Source organism: Hyalella azteca, unplaced genomic scaffold (genome assembly GCF_000764305.2).
Source record: "Hyalella azteca isolate HAZT.00-mixed unplaced genomic scaffold, Hazt_2.0.2 contig9964, whole genome shotgun sequence".
Taxonomy (NCBI): Eukaryota; Metazoa; Arthropoda; class Malacostraca; order Amphipoda; family Hyalellidae; genus Hyalella; species Hyalella azteca.
In genome coordinates, this window is record NW_025940020.1 from 7,724 (window position 1) to 27,679 (window position 19,956).

Genomic DNA, 19,956 nt, shown 5'->3' on the forward strand with positions numbered 1-19,956 from the left:
ATCATAAATTATATTTCTTAATAACGCGGGAACACTTTGCCTCCACTTCGCCCCCTCACTAATCTCGCCAGACCAACGGTTCCCCAGCTGCCATAGGCCTCCAAGTGATAGTTACGCCTTCCATCTCAGAGGCTTAATTTAAATTTTCTCTAGTTGAAACATGCATAATAAGAAAATAAAGCTTAAAATTTAATGCGATACGAGTATAATTTATTGACATAGATAAACAATTGCTGAACATTACATTAAATGTATCACTAACTCTGTTATTTTTTCAGTGGATCACAATAACACTGAAACAATTGTGTCATTTGACGCAGGACCCACCAATTATTCTTAATACTGACAGATAATCCTTGCCGCAATATCCTTCTCAACAAGAAACAGTAATTATGTTCATTCAAGCATCAGTAATTATGTATGTTCATTAATCTGGCAGATTCTTGCTATGGACGTTGAAATAATTCTTTGACAATAATACTGTCAACCTGACAATAAACATTTTTTTGAGTGAATCAGAATAATAAACTAGATAAACGTGATAAATTCAATTTAAATTACATTTAACATCTTCCGGTCCAAACATGTCAGCAGTTAATGAGGTATGATTAATATCATTGAACTAATGTAGACAAAATATCATAAAACTCCTTCCAACTTATTTTCTGCTTGGTATAGAAAACGTTAAGCGTAGAACTATAATAACGAAGTTCGTAGCTCAGGTCGACCCTGCCTCAGTCTTCCTCATGGACGAATTGATTATTTTGTTTCTTTTCTAAACGCTCATGGGTGAATAAATTACTATTTTTTTCTAGCAGCTGATCGACTGAATCACAAGACGCTTTTCGTCAGTGGATTTGCAGAAGACCACTCGACGCTGAGCTGACCGTTGCGGGGACGCCATGGTTGTCATCGTTTGCGGGCCTGTAGTTCCTAATCTAGCAAATGAGGTTGGACAACGATGAATTACCGTTGATTTAACCAAACAACGTTGATTACCGTTGATTCAGCCAAACAACGCTGAATCACCGTTGAGTCATCCTATCTACGTTAAATTCGTCAAATGTCTGAGCAGCATTGTTATCGATCATTGTTTTCGACTCTCTCCCCAGACACGTCCTAAGTTATTAAAAAATCAATTAAAAATGTGATGAATGCGAGTACAACTAATTTTCCGTGCGGTGCATAGCTCAAAATGCAATGTTTCGTGAAACATGGGCATTTTATTGTTGGAAACTATGCGTACAGCTGTGCGGCATGAAGCATTAGTCTAGAGCAAGGACAGAAGCGGAGCTTAAAAATATATGAGTTAGCGCTCAGAAACTTCCGTAAGTTCAGTAGCTCAAGCCTGGTGTCGAAACGACGAGCAATGTTGATATGTTGAAAAATTCCTGAATGTAGTAAAGAATAAAACGATAATGTATCAAATAGTAAGGAGTCATTGACACTTATGTGCAGCAACCTTGACGAACTCAAGTTTCAGGGCAGGAAATTCCCTCGCGCTGAATACCATATTAAGGTTTCAGCCAGCAGCACCAGATTTTGCCCGAAATTTTCTAGCGCCCCCACGGCAGCATTCTGATTACGCAAAGATTATGAACATCGCCATTACATACATATACATGCTAGACTGATCAAGGATAATTTATGGCTTTAGTTAATAATGGAATTCCGTTAGAGTTGTTAAATTGGAAGTCACGTCAGAAATGCTTAAAAATTCTAATGAACAATTACTAGGTACCTAAAGGTAGGATATGATGCCTTCAGGGACTTGCTTCCACTAAACAACAATCGCGGACCGAGTTGCAACAAACGTCCGTTACATCTTAAGTTTTATTTGTTACCTGCCGAATTATTCTAAACACGGAGGAGCATAGCGCCCCCCTCATGGGCTCGGAACCTGCCGAATTTTTGAAAACACGGAGGAGCATAGCGCCCCCCTCATGGGCTGGGGGGGGGGGGGGGGAACTTGCAGATATTCCATGTCTTTTATATAGTGAATTTTTATTTGAAACGAATATTGAAATGCCTTTTACCTGCGGAGGCGAAGAGAGCGCATTGAAGACATGAATTTTCAAAATAACAATATCACTCTTGAATCATGATTTTGATTGCCTTGAACTCACAAAATGTAGATAAAATATGCGTTTAAAAATTACTGTTTAAAGACAACACTTCTGAACAATCCAGTGTCTTGGATGTTCCACATGTACAATGATTTTCTAATTTTATTTTCAAATATTGAAAAAAAAATTATTTTTCAATTTTTTTTTAAGATATCAAAATTTTGTTAATTTTCAAAATTATTTATTCTGTCAATTGTTTCATGCATTGTCTCCAACTTTTGGTTTTAGACAAGCTTCTAGCTGCATGACTACCGAAAACGTGGGTATGTTTGATATCGAGAAACGCTCTCAAGTGAATGTAACAAAACAAGCACCCATAAAATGCCCAGTCTTCAATTCAAACATGTACTGTAAATCAAAAAATATGTTACATAAGTTTTCTATACCATTGCTCGAGAGCAACATCTCATACTGGGTTGAAGCAAAGCAGGAGCGTTAAATCCATCTTTAGTTAAATATCAAACATAATAGAAATGCTAAACGAACGAGACACATAACATATTCATTAACGATAATAATGAAGGTTCCGCTTGTGGAATTGGTGCAGGCAGTTTTTAGCAAGTCTCGACATATCCGAACTAAACCTGCACGGCCCAGCTTCCAGTCAGAAGATTATTTTGCGACAATATTAAGAATATATGTAGACTATGTGGCGCCAAAAAGTAGTTAGAATAAGACATAAATATTAAGATTATGAAGAGACTATGTGGCGTCAAAGGATGGTTATGATTAGCACATAAATTTCTTGGAAATTTAGAGCATCAACATCGCACTGGTATAGGACAAAAATAAAACATGGAAATAAAGTGTCAGCAGTAAGATAAGAAAGGCAGCAAGGGAAGACGATGAAAAGAGTATACGGAATAGAAGAAATGAGTTCCTCGTAGAGAATGAGATTATATGTTGTACGACAACAACTTAAATACAGAATAGGTTTAGCATCGTTGTAATCTAGAGAAAACGAAGAAAGCAAACAGTGGAATAAACGATAAATTAAAGAGCAAGGCGGTAGTGAATGATTTTATATAAGTACTTATATCCTTGGTCAGCTTAAAACGCAATTTAACAAGGAATTTAAAAGAGAACGCCAAGTTCAATATAGATATGGTCAAATTACTTGGCGTTCGGTTTGCTTTTAATTTCCTTGAATGATTTTAAATTCCACATTATAAATGAGCCGTACTAATGCGCCTGCGACAAACCATGCATGAAATTTATATATATAAACAACGCGACATAACACGGAAAATTCGAATCGATCAGATAATGTAGCGAAAAGGTTCTGATTATCTCAATTGAATGCAGGTATAAGAAAAAAATTGCCGTATTCTTGTAGTCTCGTCATAGCAATAAGGAGTTTACAACAGCTGGTTAAATTGCAATTGTTGTTTATTTTTAGTGAAATTTACCATAAATTTGTTTCGCGGCTTCAAAAGCTGAAAAATCAACACTAATTTCAATAATAAAAACCTCAATAAATTATAATACCATGAATGCCAAGAAGATATCAACAAAACACTGAATAAACAATAAATTTTACAATTTCGTAAACATAAACTAAGCCTGAGACCAGAAACCCTGCCTTCTGGATCCTTAAATATCGTAAAATTTAGGAGCTATCAACTTGGGCAGAAATTCTTATAAACTCACGGCATATCACAGAAGAAAATACTTAAAATAAAGCACTTGTTTCAATAATTCCTTTGAAGACTCTAAGACCAAGACGAACCGATAGGAATACAGAAATAATTTCAGGAAAGTAGTCTTCGCTACCAGGAAGCCGTTCTTACTCTCCAACATGGCATCCGTGAACGGCAAATGACATACATGGTTAAATTAAACCTCACCAACGCGATCAATTACTGAGTACATGAAAATAAATTCTTGGAAAGATAGATGATAGCATTTGATCGGTAGGCAATGAGAGTTCATGCGTCTTTACTTTACTTTTTACTTTTTAAATTTTAGAATATTGGTGTTGTGAAAAGTTCTACTGGAGTTGACCCACAATCGACTACAGCGTGTAAAAAACTTAGCGCACAACTGCTAGGCATTGAAAAAGTATTTAAGTGCACAAAATACTAGTGTATTATGTAGAAATAAGTGTACAAAATAGTTCAGTAGTTTTCAAAAATCGCTTAAAATGTAATGCAAGGTGACTTCAAATAAACCATTTCTCTTCATGAGCATCCAATATTTTAATATTGGCGAAGAGAAATGTTCCAATTGCTAACACATGCTAAGCAAATGATATCTTCACTTGTAAGTTGATTTTTTTAAATTAAATTTAACAATTTTTTACATTTAATTGTTTAATTGCGTCTAAAGAAAAAATATGCCGGTGAAAGCGACTGTGGATAGCCGCCACGTGGGCAGCGTGGCTCAGTTGTGGCGCGTGTGGGCGTTGGCGGCACACGTGCCCACCGCCACGTGGGCAGCGTGGCTCAGTTGTGGCGCGTGTGGGCGTTGGCGGCACACGTGCCCGTGAGTGGGCACGTGGTCACGTCAGGTGTGCAACGCGTGTGGGCAACCACGCCGCTGCTGTACACCACAAACCCGCACCGCGGGGACGACAGCCGCTGGCAGCACACCATGCACACGCTGGCAAAACAACATTAATTATACGTGGTAATACGGAATGAATTAAATCGTTTCTCTTTACTAAATAGGGATAATTTTATCATCATTAAGAAAGGAATAGGTTAATGAACACATACTAAGTCCTGTTTAAATTCAATCACAAACGTAAGAATAAAATATCACTGCATTTTCAACAGATTTCGATATTGGTTAATGAGTGCAATAGTTTTTAATTCCATTGGAATTTCATTCGTAAAAGAGAAAAACCAAATTCGAAACGCAAAACAATTGATGTCAAAAGAGATCTAAAATATTCCTGTATCAACGCACTCCAGCAAGTTATGTGTAAGGCATGTGCAAAAATTAGGTCATGAATGTAAAAATATATCATTCTCAAGGATCCAAGATGTCTGGATCTGAACTAGTCTTTCTGCTCTCATAAAGTAAAAAATAATTACATGACAAGACGGAGTATCAATAACCGCTGACAGTAAACCGATGGCACAAATCGTTCTTTTTCATATTATTTTATTTAATTTAAAGTTTTTTGAGTGATTTTGTTTTGCATAAAGCGTGAAAATTACAACAAAATTTTGAGTCGGAAAGACAGCGGCAATAACCAAGTTGAACAACAAAGCAGTATCTGCAGTGTAGTTTTACGGTACAATCTTCTGACCAAAAGTAAAACTGTAAGCATAAGACGACAGAGACTTTCATGGAAGCGTGTGAGAAAATGAAAGAGGAAAGATATATGAAGTAATAAAAGGCAAAAATCGATTAAACTTTACGTAGGGAAGCTTGAGGGAGAGCATTTCATGAATATGAAAAAATCCCATTGAATGATTAGGTTTAAAAATAACGTACAAGTTATATTTTGATGATAATTAGTGACCAGCTATGAGCTCATATACGTTTGAAAGTTAGGAGTTAGTTAGTTCAGTGGCCGTAGTTGCTAGCGCTTCAGGTCGAGCTATCTCGCGCCGTTGAAAGATAGGAGAAATAAGTCTTAATTAAAGAAGGCATGTCGGTGGCCTCATTGCGAAAAGGGCGTCAGAGGCGGCAAGGGCTGCAGGGGCTGCAGGGGCTGCAGGGGCTGCAGGGGGCGGCAGGGGGCTGCAGGGGGCGACAGTACCTGGGTTGGTCGAGACGCAGAGGCCCCGCGTGCGCCTGCAGCGTCGCCAGCAGCGCCCTCCGCTGCCGCAGTGCACAGGCCGCGAGCCCGCGCTGCAGTGAAGCCTTGCGCTTCTGTCGGGCGGGTAAGATTTTCAGTGAATACAAGTATTGTATTTAATAAATAAAACGTCAAATTAAATAAATGGAATAAATACAAAAAATTCTATTCCAACGGAAATAAGTAAAGCATCGTGGCCGAAGAAATGCGATGCGCCATGGAAAGTTTACCGATGTGTTTAAGGCGAGATTAAATCATCGCGTGGAAGTGCCTTCATCACACATCGCGTGGTGCAGGAGGGTGATGGTGGTGCTGATGTATGGCCTTCATCACTCACCGCGTGGTGCAGGAGGGTGATGGTGGTGGTGATGTAACATTGTTTTTTGTTGCATTGAGATTTAATTTCTCTTGATAGTATTTTTGAATACTATGCGTCTTCATACATAATTTAAATCACTTTTCCTGTTAAGTTTGTGTACTTACATACATTAAAATACGATTTTTCAAGTGTACGAATATTTATTTCCCACCACTGTATATATACTTCCAAGACACGAACTCAAACAGAGCGATGTTGTCATAGTAACAAAATATAAGCTTATTAAAATTACCCAGGTCGAGGCAGGAGGTATGCTTTGAGCATGAGGAGGTATAGAGGAGGTATAGGACCGTCGAGATGCTGCAGCTGCTGCAGCTGATGAGCGCAGTATTCCTCCGCTGCATGATAGTCACGCATCTCATGCACCAACAGCCGCAGCGCCCGCTCGTGGTCGCCAAGCTGACAAAAAAGTGCCTTTTCATATCGAAATTATTTTTTAAATTAAGTAAATTATTAACTAATTTATAATTTTCGGAATAACCAGCTTTGCGATCTCAGAAAAGAACATTCAAATTCTCGGGGAACCGGGGCCCAGTTATGCCACTATTTATCTTACCAAAGAGAGAATGAAGAATCAAGCAATAAGAATATTTATCAATTTAAAGTGAATTCTCTGTCATAAATGATGAAGAAAGATACCTCTCAAACAGACTAAAGAAACGCAACAAGCACGTTGCCCAAAAAAAATCTCATCCTTTTCTTTGCAAATATCGATTTATGATAGAGGATAAACAAAATTAGTAAATATAAGTATTAATAAATCCATTTTAGTATTAATAAAACCTCAAAAAGGAGATTTCATGACATACCCTGCCCAGCAGCATGGCTTTCTCGGTCTGCAGGAGCTTGTGGTGACGTATGCGTGCGAGGACGGCAGACGCGTCGTAGTAGCTGCAGCGTTCGAGAACCTGCAGAAATTGAGCCCTCGCCTCTTGCAGAGCCTCATCTGGGACTCCGTTTGTCTGAGCATGGGACGCCACAGGACCAGGGGACGCAGCCCTATCTGGAGACATCCTACGGACCGGGGACGTGGTACCACATGAGATCGTAGCCCGGTCTGAAGACGTAGCACGGTCTGAGGACGTAGCCCGGTCTGAGGACGCGGCTCGGTCTGAGGACGTAGCCCGGTCTAAGGACACGGACTTGGCCAGCCGAACAGCGGCGTCGGCGTAGTGCAGTACGAGCTCCGTGTGGTAGTCTGCGTCCTGCGGCAAGTCAACTGCAAGTAAATCAACTAACAGGGGAAGCGATCGACGCGGGGACGGTCCGGGTATGAAGCGATCCGACCAGGTGTTGGAGGCACGGCATCGATTTATTAACATAGTTAGTTTAGTGGCCAAATGTTTACTAAAGCTTCAGCAATTTAGCTATCTCGCACCGAAAGTTAAGATGAATATCACGAAAGAGGTGGCAGGTCTCAGTTATCGAAAGTTTCTTAAATCAAAAATAATTCATCATCCACAAGGGGCGGGAGGTCTCAGATGTCCAGCCCGCTGAAGCTGGCTCGAAAGAAGCAGCGTTAGCATCTCGAAGAGACGAAGTGACAAGAAGGAGGGACAGGTGAAAAGCAACAGAAACGAAGACACTCGAACAAGAGGTCGCTTACACGGGACGTCGGCCGCCCGCACGAGAGAGACAAAGAAGGGAAATGTAAGGAATCCTGCCTACATAATAACTTAATGTAAGGAATCCTGCCTACATAATAACTTAATGTAAGGAATCCTACCTACATAATAACTTAATGTAAGGAATCCTGCCTACATAATAACTTAATGTAAGGAATCCTACCTACATAATAACTTCACCCCACAACTGAGACCAACGGTCAGACACCGCGAGCTCAGCGGTGGGGCGCTCAGGAACAATCCCCCTAGGAGCGCAAAATCCCATAGGACTTCTGACGAACACAGACACGCGTCAGAAGTCCCTCCTGAGGGGATTTATTAACATAATATTTTTAAAAAATATGTATTCTCAGATCTCGCTTCAATGTCACGGTAACTCACGGTAAGCTGGAGTTCATCGACCAGGTGATGTAGGTAGGCCACTCGGGCGGTCTGGACGCCCGACAGAAGCACGAGGACTTCTTGGGGGTCAAATTTCAGCGCAGGTTTGCCCTCAGGACGCCCCGTGAAGAGGGTAACCGCAACGGCAGGATCGGCGTCCAGCAGCACCGAGCAGTACCGCAGGATCAGGTCCTTGCTGCCGGTGCTGGGGGTGACGACACAGATCAAAGTCATCATAAAGATACAATTAAGAAAAATAATTTGTAATACTTAAATTTCAATATCTTTTATACGAGCAAAACAATTGGTGAACATATTGTTAGATTTGGGTGATCAAGATCAAGATTTGGCTGGTTTTGATGTTCATAATCCTTTTGTTCAACGTAAATTATGATAATAATAAACTTTCCGTAAATGTGATTAATATTCAGTTCGTACTAACATTGGAGGCTTGACGAATGAGGAGTGAAAGTCGAAACATTGTTTTCCTAATTTAAATTTACTTCGGCTAAAGGAGTAACTAGGTTAATTGATCATTAATATAAAATGTCGCCGAAGGTAATGATCAGAAAATGGATCTTCAAAGTTGAGGCATGCTTCTAACTTAGAAATTACCATAAAATGCCCTCCCAACAAACGAAACTCAGGCAAACGGTGCTACCGCCAGCCCCAGGCGGCGCTCCGCGGCGGTAAAGCAGGGGCCTCTTTAGCGCATTTTCTCATTTATGGAAAAATGCGCTATTGTGCTGTTGTTGTGTTGTTGTAATTGCCCACCCTGTTAGTGGCGACTAGGGAGGGGGGGGGGTGATAGGTCAGTTTTTCCGGGCACTTGGTGCCATTGGTAGTTCTACGACCATCACTGGCTCGCTGACCCGCCAGAACCATTTTATTGCATTACACAACACCCTGGACAAGCCAGGTACTCATTTACCAACCAGAGTTGGATGAATAGCTGAGTTGACCATGAGCTGAGCTTTTAGGTAGAACTTGTCCTCAGTGGGACTCGAACCCGGGCGCTGGGTGCGAGAGACAGAGTCTCTCACCACTGATCACTGGCTCGCTGACCCGCCAGAACCATTTTATTGCATTACACAACACCCTGGACAAACCAGGTACTCATTTATCAACCAGAGTTGGATGAATAGCTGAGTTGACCATGAGCTGAGCCTCTAGGTAGAACTTGTCCTCAGTGGGACTCGAACCCGGGCGCTGGGTGCGAGAGACAGAGCCTCTCACCACTGCACCACCACAGCTCTTCGCTATTGTGCTCGTCATGTCCGTCCGTCTGTCTGTCCGTCCGTGACCTCACGTTTTCGTCGACGAGAAAATGCGCTCTCTGTCACTCACTGAAGTGAGTACTGAGTGGTATATATTTTAAGACTTTTCCTTTCTGAGTCCCAAGAGTAGACTATCAAAGCATCCCGGATATCAGCATTTTCATGCATAGTTATTATATGCAATTTTTTAAATATTAAGGAATTAAAAATGAACCGATTTGTACCCAATCTCTCGTTTACAACTATAGACAAACCTGAGCAAGAAGTCCCTGAAGTATCGGGGGCCGGGGTAGTGGGCGTCGTGCAGCTGCCCTCGCGTGAGCTGCACCAGCACATCAGAGGCCTCCTCATTCTCACCACACGCACTGAACATGAAAAAGATTATGCGATTACGAATATGGCGATGAAATATCGTGAATAATGCAATAAACGAACAAACATATAATGCAATAAACGCATATTCTCCACCAACAGAAATAAATCTTTATTTATAATGCTAAAGTCGCAGTGGTAAAATTCCAGAAACAAAAATTTATAGATCGAATGCCATTTGATCTCACTTGAAATATTCAAAAGAAACAAATATAATTTATTTATAAGGCTCGGGCCCCACTGGTAAAGTTTGTGCAGGGCGAAGAGGAACGATCTCACTTGAAATATTCAAAAGAAACAAATATAATACTTTATTTTCAAGGCTGGGGTCACACTGGTAAAGTTTGTGCAGGGCGAAGAAGAGGCGTGAGGTGCTGAGCTGTTCAGCGCACTCAGCGACGTCGCACCGCAGCCGCCCTGACGTCGCCTCGTCCAGGAAGCGGTTGAGCTCCTCCACTCGCTGCAGCCCACACAGCAGCTTCACGATGCCCGTGTTCACGTCCTGTATATTATATTATATTTCATTATATTGTATTATATTATATTATATCATATTATATTATATTATATTATATTATATTATATTATATTATATTATATTATATTATATTATATTATATTATATTATAGCTTATAAGTAGAGTCGAGACTGTCTTGAATCAAGCCCGTCACCAAGCTTACTAGTAAGAAAAGAGGAAAAAAATCAAAAGTTTCAATGGCAACGCACCTCTGAGTGATAACCAGTCCCCCGACAGGCAATGAGGAACTCCAGGGCGAAACTGCTGGCACGAAGAAGTCGATCCTTGCCACTGCCTCCACCAGCGCTGCTGAACTCCACCTCCAGGTTGACGATGCGATGTAAGGGCGGCACCGCACGCACGAAGTCGCTTGATGCCGGCAACAGACCCGGGAACACGTGCATCAACTGAGCGAGAATAAAAATTTAAACGTCTCTGCCTTCATCAGTTGCATACACACGCATCAACTGAACGAAAGTCTAGAATGTAAGCGTCTCTGCCTTCCTCATTACATTACATCCCTCTGCCTTCACAACGACAATAAAATAACAACATCATCGAAAACACTAAGATATCATCAAAAAGGACAACAATGGCATTAACGGCAGTGAAGAAAACGACCCCCAAAATTAGTTATCAGAGCAGCCATGACATCACCAGCCCTCACCTCCCTAGGGTCGAGTCTGCCGCGCAGGAAGTAATCGGCGGCGGCGTCGTACTGCTCCTGCAGCAGACGCAGGAAACCTGCGCGCTGCAGCACCGTCAGCACGAGCTGCTCGTGCTGAGGGCCCCCGTGCTGCTCGCACAGCTCCACAGCTTCTTCCACTCGCTCCTCGCCCAACAGAACCTGAGCAGCATACGAGCAGTGAGCAGCACGAACATAAATACCGTCCTACGTATCCCTACTGTTGCAGCTGACATCGGGGTAAAATTAAACGTACAAATTGACGTTCATACATGTGTTAATTGCTCATCCTGGTAGTGGCAATTTGGGAAGAGAGTGGATGATCATTTTTGATGTATCAGTTTTTCTAAGGTAGTTCCACGACCATCATTGATTCGCTGACCCGCCAGAACCATTACATTGCATTACACAACGCCCTGGACAAGCTAGGTATACTCATTAATTAACCAGAATTGCACGAATCGCTGAGTTGGCAATGAGCTGAGTTCTCTAAAAGAACTTGTCCCGTGTGGGACTCGAACCCCGGTTCACTGGGGGTGAGAGTCTCTAACCACTGCACTGCGCGGCTTCGTGTTCACACATCGCGGGGTTTTCCATCTAGGCTGCTAGGCCTTGCATGGATGTTTCATTATGAAAATATTTGTGCCAGGGCAGAGGCATGAGGCAGTACCTGGACCTGCTTGTGCCAGGGCTGAGGCATGAGGCAGTACACGGAGGAGGCTGAGGCCAGGTACACTTGGCCGTCAAAGTTGCCCACGAGGCGCCCGCCGCTGAAGCGCACCGTCTGCTTTACTTGCTGGTCCACGACGCTGCAAGCCACAGACCAAATCATCAATAATAATAAAATTTATTCAATGAGCTATAGATTTTAATCATTACAAAGCAACATAATAAATAATCATGAAAACAGCCAGGACGTCGCTTGTGACTAATAAGGATTCACTTAAACAGCACCGCATAGCTAATCATAACAAGGTGAATAACCTCACAGTGATATTAGATCAACGTGATCAATAAAATATCTTATTATCATCAAGAGAAGTTACAAATAAAGGATCTGATCATAATCAGAGATGAGCGCAATAGGAAGACGTGGACTCAACTCAACTACAAGAAACCGAGCAGGAATGAATGATTTATTTATCATGACTTGCCCATTGACTGGAGAGATTCCTGCATTTTCACGGCTCGTAATCAAGGAATCCGTATATACGTGAGATAAATAATGATAACGTTCAAACCAGGCTAATGAACAAATTAAGTGGTGCATTCTCGAAATAATATTCGTATCGACAGCTGAACTCGATTCACGTCTCACCGATCATTTGGAAATCCCGCTAATGGAATTTTATTTTAACTAAACAAAACGCACATAACCACCACACTGGACGATCTGAGGGCCATCCCGCTGATGCTTGGCTTCCAATAGAATTAAACAAAACATAACTGAATCATTAAAAATATACAATAATAATAATAATAATACAGATTAATCAGACCTGTAAATCCTAACGAACTGATGAGTGACGGTGAGGATGTAGGGATGATGGTAGGCCACGGCGAGCACGTCGTCCGACCAGCTGATGGGGGGGCGGATGGAGACGCCATCGCAGGACACGAACATCCCGAGACCGCTCGGTCCCGTCAGAAGGAACTCCTCCTGGGCAACAAAATAACGAAAATAAACACAAAATTATCATAACAACTTTTTTAGCGCATTTTCTCATTTATGGAAAAAATGCACTATTGTGCTCGCCATGTCCGTCCGTCACAGGAAGCGTCGTAAGGGAAGAGCTGCGTCACGTCCCCCGTCGCCAGGTTGTAGAGGCAGTACTGACCGTGCCCGGCCACACACGCCCATACGCCGTCCAGAGACACGGCGCAGGGCGGGTCCGGGCACGAGACCTCTCGGGACACGGACACTCGGTCCTCCTGCACCACCAGCAGCTGGACGCACCGACGGCGGCCCACGCATACCTGGCGAGGGAAGACTGTGGTTATTGTGTCTATCTTGTAACTTATATATTTCTGAGAAGAAAAACGCAATGTCATAGCAGAAGCATAATTAGATAGCAAGCACGTTTGAGCGTCAATATCATTTGCAAAAATTGACGTGAAAATTACAGGTAGTAAGCCATTAGTTATGGGCGTTGTATCAAGTTTGGTAGTTACAGCGATGCGTTTAATGTACCACATTATAATATATCTGAATTAGAATTCAATAACGTAATTATGACTGGAATGCTGTCCTGTTGCCAGTACTCAACACGCATACTTGTGCAAAAATTCCTCCTCCACCAGAGTAACTCACACAACATATTTATTCAAATCTGAAGAGGCATCCTAATAACAAACCGTGATTATTGTAAAAAGATTTATTAACGGAATGTAAGATAACTTGGGCATGTTATCCTAATCATGTAGGTACTTTACAATAGGTATTTAATCCTGAAGGAGTGACTTGAACAAACACTTTTCCTCTTAATGGCACACCATCACTGAAAGCTATCAAAGAAACTTATATTTTATGGCAATGTTCTCTCTTGAATTGTCACGGCAGGGAAGAAATCAATAAAAATTAAGGTTTCAAAAATTTCAGATACATACCATATGTATCACTTTTAAAACAAAACTTCCTACTGAGCAAAGCTAACTGTAGAGAGTAATTGAAAAATATCACAAAATAATTTTTGTGCGCAGCAGATGAAGCAAGAAAAATTTATAAACATTCAGTATCAGATGAGATTCCCAATGATGGCAGGACAGAAGTGCTTAAAACTTATAGATAGATTGGGGTTAATTATACATTAGGATGATTATACATGATGTATAATCATCAATTATACATGATGTAACTTGGTTGAGTAACCTTGAGAAAACAGAGTTTTACAATACATAGCACAATAATTGAAGGTGACTCAAAACAGCAGGAATTAGATTATAAACAAAAACCATATATTCGAAGGCTTCATGGCCAAGTAACACTACCTAGTATTAAATTGCGTGACAAGCTTCAGCAAAAAGAACTCTGCAGTCATATTTATTTCTAAATTTTTCACAAAGACCAAGTCAAAGTAAATTTTCAATTAAATTTTCTTTATTGCCGTTTTTTTATAATTGGAATTTGGAAGTAACCTCAAGAGCAAATGGATCAGGATGAGTAGGACTGTGGTTGAGGCAGAATGTGGACACTCCTTTGGTCTTGGAGGCGGACGTGATGGTCTCTAAAGTCTTCAAGTCCAGGAGGAAGATCAGCCCGTCCACGAGAGCCAACAGCCTGCCCGTGCTTGAGGCAGCCCCAAGACAAGTAATGCTATGCTTCTGAAACAATAGATAAACAATTGGCATCTTACAATTGTAGGAAATTATTTATATTTTATGGAGAAATAAAATATTATTTTTTTATGGAAGAATAACCAGGAATTGTTATGAATATTTATCTCCAATAATTTGTTATAGTTACAATAAATATAAGAAAAGTTTGATGACCATTACAATTCATTCTATACTTGATAGTTGGCTGGCAAATTTTTTTTACTTTGTAAGCTAAAAACCGATTTATTACAACTTATTTTTTGGTAAAACAAATGTAGTATTCAAATTTACCAAGTGAATTCCTTGTGCAATATCTGGAGCCAGGAACCACAGTAAAAATGTTACTCACATTGGAAAGCTGTACTCGTGCCAGCACATTAATGGTGTATGAAGTTTCAACTGTTTCAGAGTCTGTTCTCTCCCCCACACTGTAGTGCACAACTTGGCTGCAAACAAAAGTATTAACCTTTTTGCAGGCAAACATAGAAATGTGCAGAAATTTGAATTTCTGGAACAAATACAAGAAAGTATGGAGAAATATAAGATAAATTCACTTGTATGGATTTTTAAAAATTTAGCATGATATTAGAGTAAGTAACAGATAAAAATTACATAAAAAGCAATCACTATGAGGAAATAAATTGAAATTTTTTTAATTTACCAATTCAAATGCAAAGGGAAACAATCAAGCTGCAATTTGATTTCTTTTTATCAATCTACTTTAAATAAATTAGATTGTTGATGCATCTTCTGACTTGATTAAAAAATGTAGAAAGAGCCTCACAAATCTTAACATTTTAATTACTGGGCATGGCAGGGGGTGAAGCTACATATGATTGGAAATTGGCAGAGGCATGATAACGGAGCCTTGCAAGCACAAATTAAGGGACAAGCTGGGCTTATTTGGAAGGAGATTTTTAGAGACCATTCATGGTAACTTGCCCAGGAAAGGTTAATAATGAAGCGATGGCAGTGATTTTCTATAGCATTTAATTCCTATTACAGCTTGCAATATAAATGCACATTCTATTCACAAATTAAAACAATATTTGAAAATCCATTGACTTTTTTCTTCCTTTAACTTGAATTTGTTATGTTTGAAGATACCACCTATTATTTGGATTTGAACCATCAAATACCTACTAACCAACTAATTTTCAATTAATAATTTAAAGTAAGAAAATGATCAACAAAATTACTACCTAGTACCTATATCTCAAGAAATGAAGATCATTTAAAACTAAATTAATTTTACAAGCCTTAAAATACCTAATATAGGTATTGCATGTATTAACTCAAATAACCAAATTGACGTATACCTTAAAATACCTAGTAAAGGTATTGAATGTATTAACTCCAACAACCAAATTCACCAAGTAGGTATTTAACAAGTACCTATTTAATAACTTTCATAATGAATACAATTTCTAAACAGGAATGAGGAAATATCATAAATTGATCAATTATTAAATTAGACTTAGACTATTAATAATCCTTATCTGGATTGCTTTCCAGTAAATTCTTCAAATAAGATAGTAATGATAGCAATTTAATATTTTCAGCTCATATAAAAATATCTTTAAAAAATGTGACCAAATAAATTTAGGCAAGTGAAAATTTTTTAAATTGTGTAAATTACCAGTTTAAATTAGAACTTACCCATCTTCAGTTCCTAGATAAAGTTCATTGCCACAGGCTTCAAAACAAGACACCTGTAAATGGACTGCAATCAATACACATTCATCGTTCTAACCTCTCACAGTATGGAAAATTATAATTAAAAAATATTCATTTATAAAGCAAATAAATAGGTAATCATTTATTATAATTAATAAATAATAAAAGTTGATTTATAAAGCCATAAAATTGCAATCACAAAAAAAAAAAGACTATGAATTCACTAGGCACTCAGGATAGCACTTGCCTCAAGACACATGGAAAAAAGGAATAGGTAGTACCTACCTACATAGAAATGTCTCAGCCTCACAGAGAGGCTTAGGCAAGAAAGCATAACCAACTATCAGACATTTTTAAACCAATGTTTTTACAATGCTTATCTGCTCCAATTTTATATCTTGAAGTTGCAAATTTCAGTTCATAAATTCTTAAAACAAGATCACTATTCTGAAAGCGTTTTATATTACCTAGGTACATAAAGCCAAGTATGAAAATAAAGATGAAACTTATGTAATATCAAAACGATTCATTATCACCAAGTTTCTGATTTTATTTTGTAGGAATTAAATTTTCAACCATAACAGAAATGAATACAAAGAGAATAACTACGATACTTTGAAACGCGATTCAAAGTTGTTTTTAACTTGTATTTTAATGCTTGCCCATGGAAGGGGGTGATGCAATGTATGAAAGAATGGGGAAAAGGTGAATATACTCAAAATAATACAAGTTATATTTGTAATAAATCAAAGTATTCATATCAAATAAATTTGTCTGGTCATTTTTCTTAGTATTGGCACTTCATATAAATACAAGACATGGAATGAAAAATAGTTTTTAAAATTATACATTGGTATATATACCTATATATGTATATTTTTTAGAGCCTACACTTGAGAATAAAATTCCTAGGTGCAGTTCTAATACAATATCTACATGTCCATTCTGAGTCATTTTGTATTTAGAAGGAATAAATTGACAGAATACTTGGTTCTGAAAAGTTTAAATTTTATATTTTTGCCTTTTTAAAATTTGTTTAAAGCATAAATATGAAAATTATTTGTGAGACCAGTACAGTGCTTCAACTTACTTTCAATTTTTTCATTGCAAGGTTTTTTTAGAGTGCTACCTTATGCCCAAAGCGTATGTAAAACACATACGCTTTTCTACATCTAAGAAAATATTCTACATCATACATCTAAGAAAATATTCAGCTTCAGAAGCTGCCAAGCTCCCCAAAATATCATGTCAAACAATATGCAAAGAACAAAATAAACATGCAAAGAACAGAAAATTAGAGTCACGCTGTGTAAGTTATTCAGGTCTTGAATGAACTAAACCATTTTGAATACACAACAAATGTAAACTTAATGTAAACTATTATGATTTTGATGCCAAGACTTTGAAGGCAAAGAAAAGGCCAAGTAAATTCATCATATTGTCATTGAGAATGTTTTGCAGACCATCAGTTCCAAAAAATATGTAAAATATACATAGGCACCATAATAACAGAAAATTGAAAGATAGATGGAAGAGATGAAAACCTAAGCAACAAGAGTACAACACCAGAACATAAAAATCTATCAATTTAAATTTCAAGATGATAAGAACTGGATGTATTATAAAGACAAGAGTTCCATTTGGAAATGTGTATAACAAATCCTAATCCAATACATATTTTTCACACTTGATGAATTTGCTTGGTGCTTCTTTGCTTTAACATTTGTGGTGAACATGTGATTTAAGCAAATTAATCACCTAAGATATTGATATAATCCTAATAAAAATCAATTTAAATTTTAACTGGCTTAATTGAATTCTAATTTTTAATTCATTTTCACTTTCAAATGATTCATTTTAGCATTTTTTTCTACATTTTGACTAAGTTACTGTTCTAATTTCTACAGCACTAACATTAGTATAAATAAAAAAATTGATATAATTCAGTCATAATCTAATTACACATTTAAAAATGCAATTGAAGGCTACATAGGAGCAGTGCAATAATATCAATAATTGTAGTATACTATTTAAACAAGTCAATACTCACCCTAAAGTCCACACGTTCAATTACAGGTATTAAGTCAAATGCCTTTATTGACATGATTATGAATTTATTTGTGCCTATTCACAGAATAATTCAGCAACTTACAAAAACAAATATACTTGAACACTTTTCATTGATCATTTTTCTAGTACAATTATATAATGTTTTACATTCATGTACACTCTGAAAATAATTAAGACTCTTCTGAAATAGCTCTTCATGTCATGACAACAAGCACACTTTATTGTTAGCAGCAAGTTAACAGTTAAATTTAAAATCTTTCAGCTGTAATGCACATTGCACAGTATAGTAACTTCAGAATTTGGAATAATATGTCTCTTCATAAACTCAATTTTGTACCATAGTAACACAAAAGCAGATCAAGGTAGATGTCAGAGTTAACAGCATGATGAAACTATAGGAAAAGTAGCTCATATAAAAATATATAGTAATCAATATCAATCCAGCTGGGACATCAGGTCAAATCTTGAAGTAGCAGCTGAATAATAAAGTGGAATTTTGGTTTTAGGCATTTTGATCCAAAATAAGATACATACCACTTCACTTATTATATTTTGAAATTCAATGTAGTACCATCAACCAGAGCTACTCGGGACGATTTCGAACGTTTTTCATTCATAACTTCTTACCATGAAACATTTCATAAACAAGTTTAGGCTCATTTCAAAGCTCTTTGCAAGGGCTATCACATGGCTTTTCCAAAAAAATTCCATATGCTATTCGTAAGGTGCCAGAAGCAAAAAAAGAGTGTCCTGAGTAGCCCCGTTTGATGGGGCTACTCGGCTAAATGAAGTTTTATTCCCCGTTCGACGGGGAATAAAACTTCATTTTAAACACTTGAAGCATGCAGAGTGTACTCATCCATTACTAACAGTACTCTGAAGTCCTCCTCTTTCATTTTAGATGATGTAGAGGTAGAATAAATGACATTTTCTGTGATTTTTACTTGTTTTTCCTTTATTGATATGATATTACCATATAGGTACATTAATTACCGTATTATTGATGCAATATTACCGTATCCATGAACATGCCATTGAGTATTTACAACAACCTTGTCCACTGCAAGCTTCAAATCAGCAGCCTTATAGCATTTTTTCTGTATCTATAAGCTTACAGGATGGCTTGTAATTTCAGAACATTTTAGGTTAAGTGAATTTACTATAAAAAAAAAGGTCAAGAAAAACATACCTGAAACAGAAAGGAATGTTTTAGTGACAACCATCATATGTTTTGGAGAAATAAATCATAGTTTAGGTCAATTACTTTTCATTCTATGATGCCTGGTGCACAATTCTATACATGACATTCTATGCACAATTTTGTGATGACCGATGATGCACTAATTTTTTGATTTTTTGCTGAGCGAGGTAAATGTAATCAATATTCTTCATGTTTAATCAATTTTTTCTTAACTGGAGCCTTTGCTAACTGAGGTTTTACTGTAAATGCGTTTTTGGGGTGTCCCGAGTAGCCCCGCCGTTTTGGATTGAGGTATGTAAATTCCGCAAGTAAAGTTTTCATGCTGACACTTGTCTGCCACTTTTTTCTAATTGAAATTTTTTAATATGGCAAATATTTTTTTACTACAGACCTTAGCAGAAGTAACTTTTCAAAATATCGTTTTTCATCATTTTTTCAGGAATTTTTCAAAGCTTGTAAATGTAGGTAGTACTTTTGAACTTTCTTTGTACTACATACATAGGAAAAATGTTGACGTTTATGCCACTATATTTAGTTTTGCAATATTCCAATTAGTTTTGCTACTAAAATAGTTTTACG

At 38.2% G+C, this 19,956-nt stretch overlaps 1 protein-coding gene across 1 annotated transcript; it reads right to left on the reverse strand.

The window, feature by feature from the left end:
• Positions 1 to 2,441: 2,441 nt before the first annotated feature.
• LOC108665159 (transforming growth factor-beta receptor-associated protein 1 homolog) lies at positions 2,442 to 18,337 on the reverse strand. Its single transcript, XM_018151884.2, has 17 exons — positions 18,157 to 18,337; positions 16,089 to 16,141; positions 14,779 to 14,875; positions 14,250 to 14,435; positions 12,867 to 13,091; positions 12,614 to 12,774; positions 11,785 to 11,923; positions 11,097 to 11,276; positions 10,639 to 10,836; positions 10,247 to 10,413; positions 9,794 to 9,904; positions 8,263 to 8,467; positions 7,066 to 7,461; positions 6,489 to 6,655; positions 6,215 to 6,251; positions 5,839 to 5,951; positions 2,442 to 4,727 (listed from the first exon to the last, which is right to left on the reverse strand). The coding sequence occupies exons 1-17, from the start codon at positions 18,208 to 18,210 to the stop codon at positions 4,571 to 4,573; spliced, it is 2,646 nt and encodes an 881-aa protein (XP_018007373.2). The 5' UTR covers positions 18,211 to 18,337; the 3' UTR covers positions 2,442 to 4,570.
• Between the last annotated feature and the right edge of the window lie 1,619 nt (positions 18,338 to 19,956).

What these genes read in the sequence shown, in the direction of transcription:
- LOC108665159 (XM_018151884.2), bottom strand. Translation starts at nt 18,210, where the DNA reads ATGTCAATAAAGGCATTTGACTTAATACCTGTAATTGAACGTGTGGAC. An exon ending in CTGATCCATTTGCTCTTGAG is followed by an intron (nt 13,092 to 14,249) that starts GTTACTTCCAAA and finishes TTCCCTCGCCAG; the next exon opens with GTATGCGTGGGCCGCCGTCG. An exon ending in TCGATGAACTCCAGCTTACC is followed by an intron (nt 7,462 to 8,262) that starts GTGAGTTACCGT and finishes GACTTGCCGCAG; the next exon opens with GACGCAGACTACCACACGGA.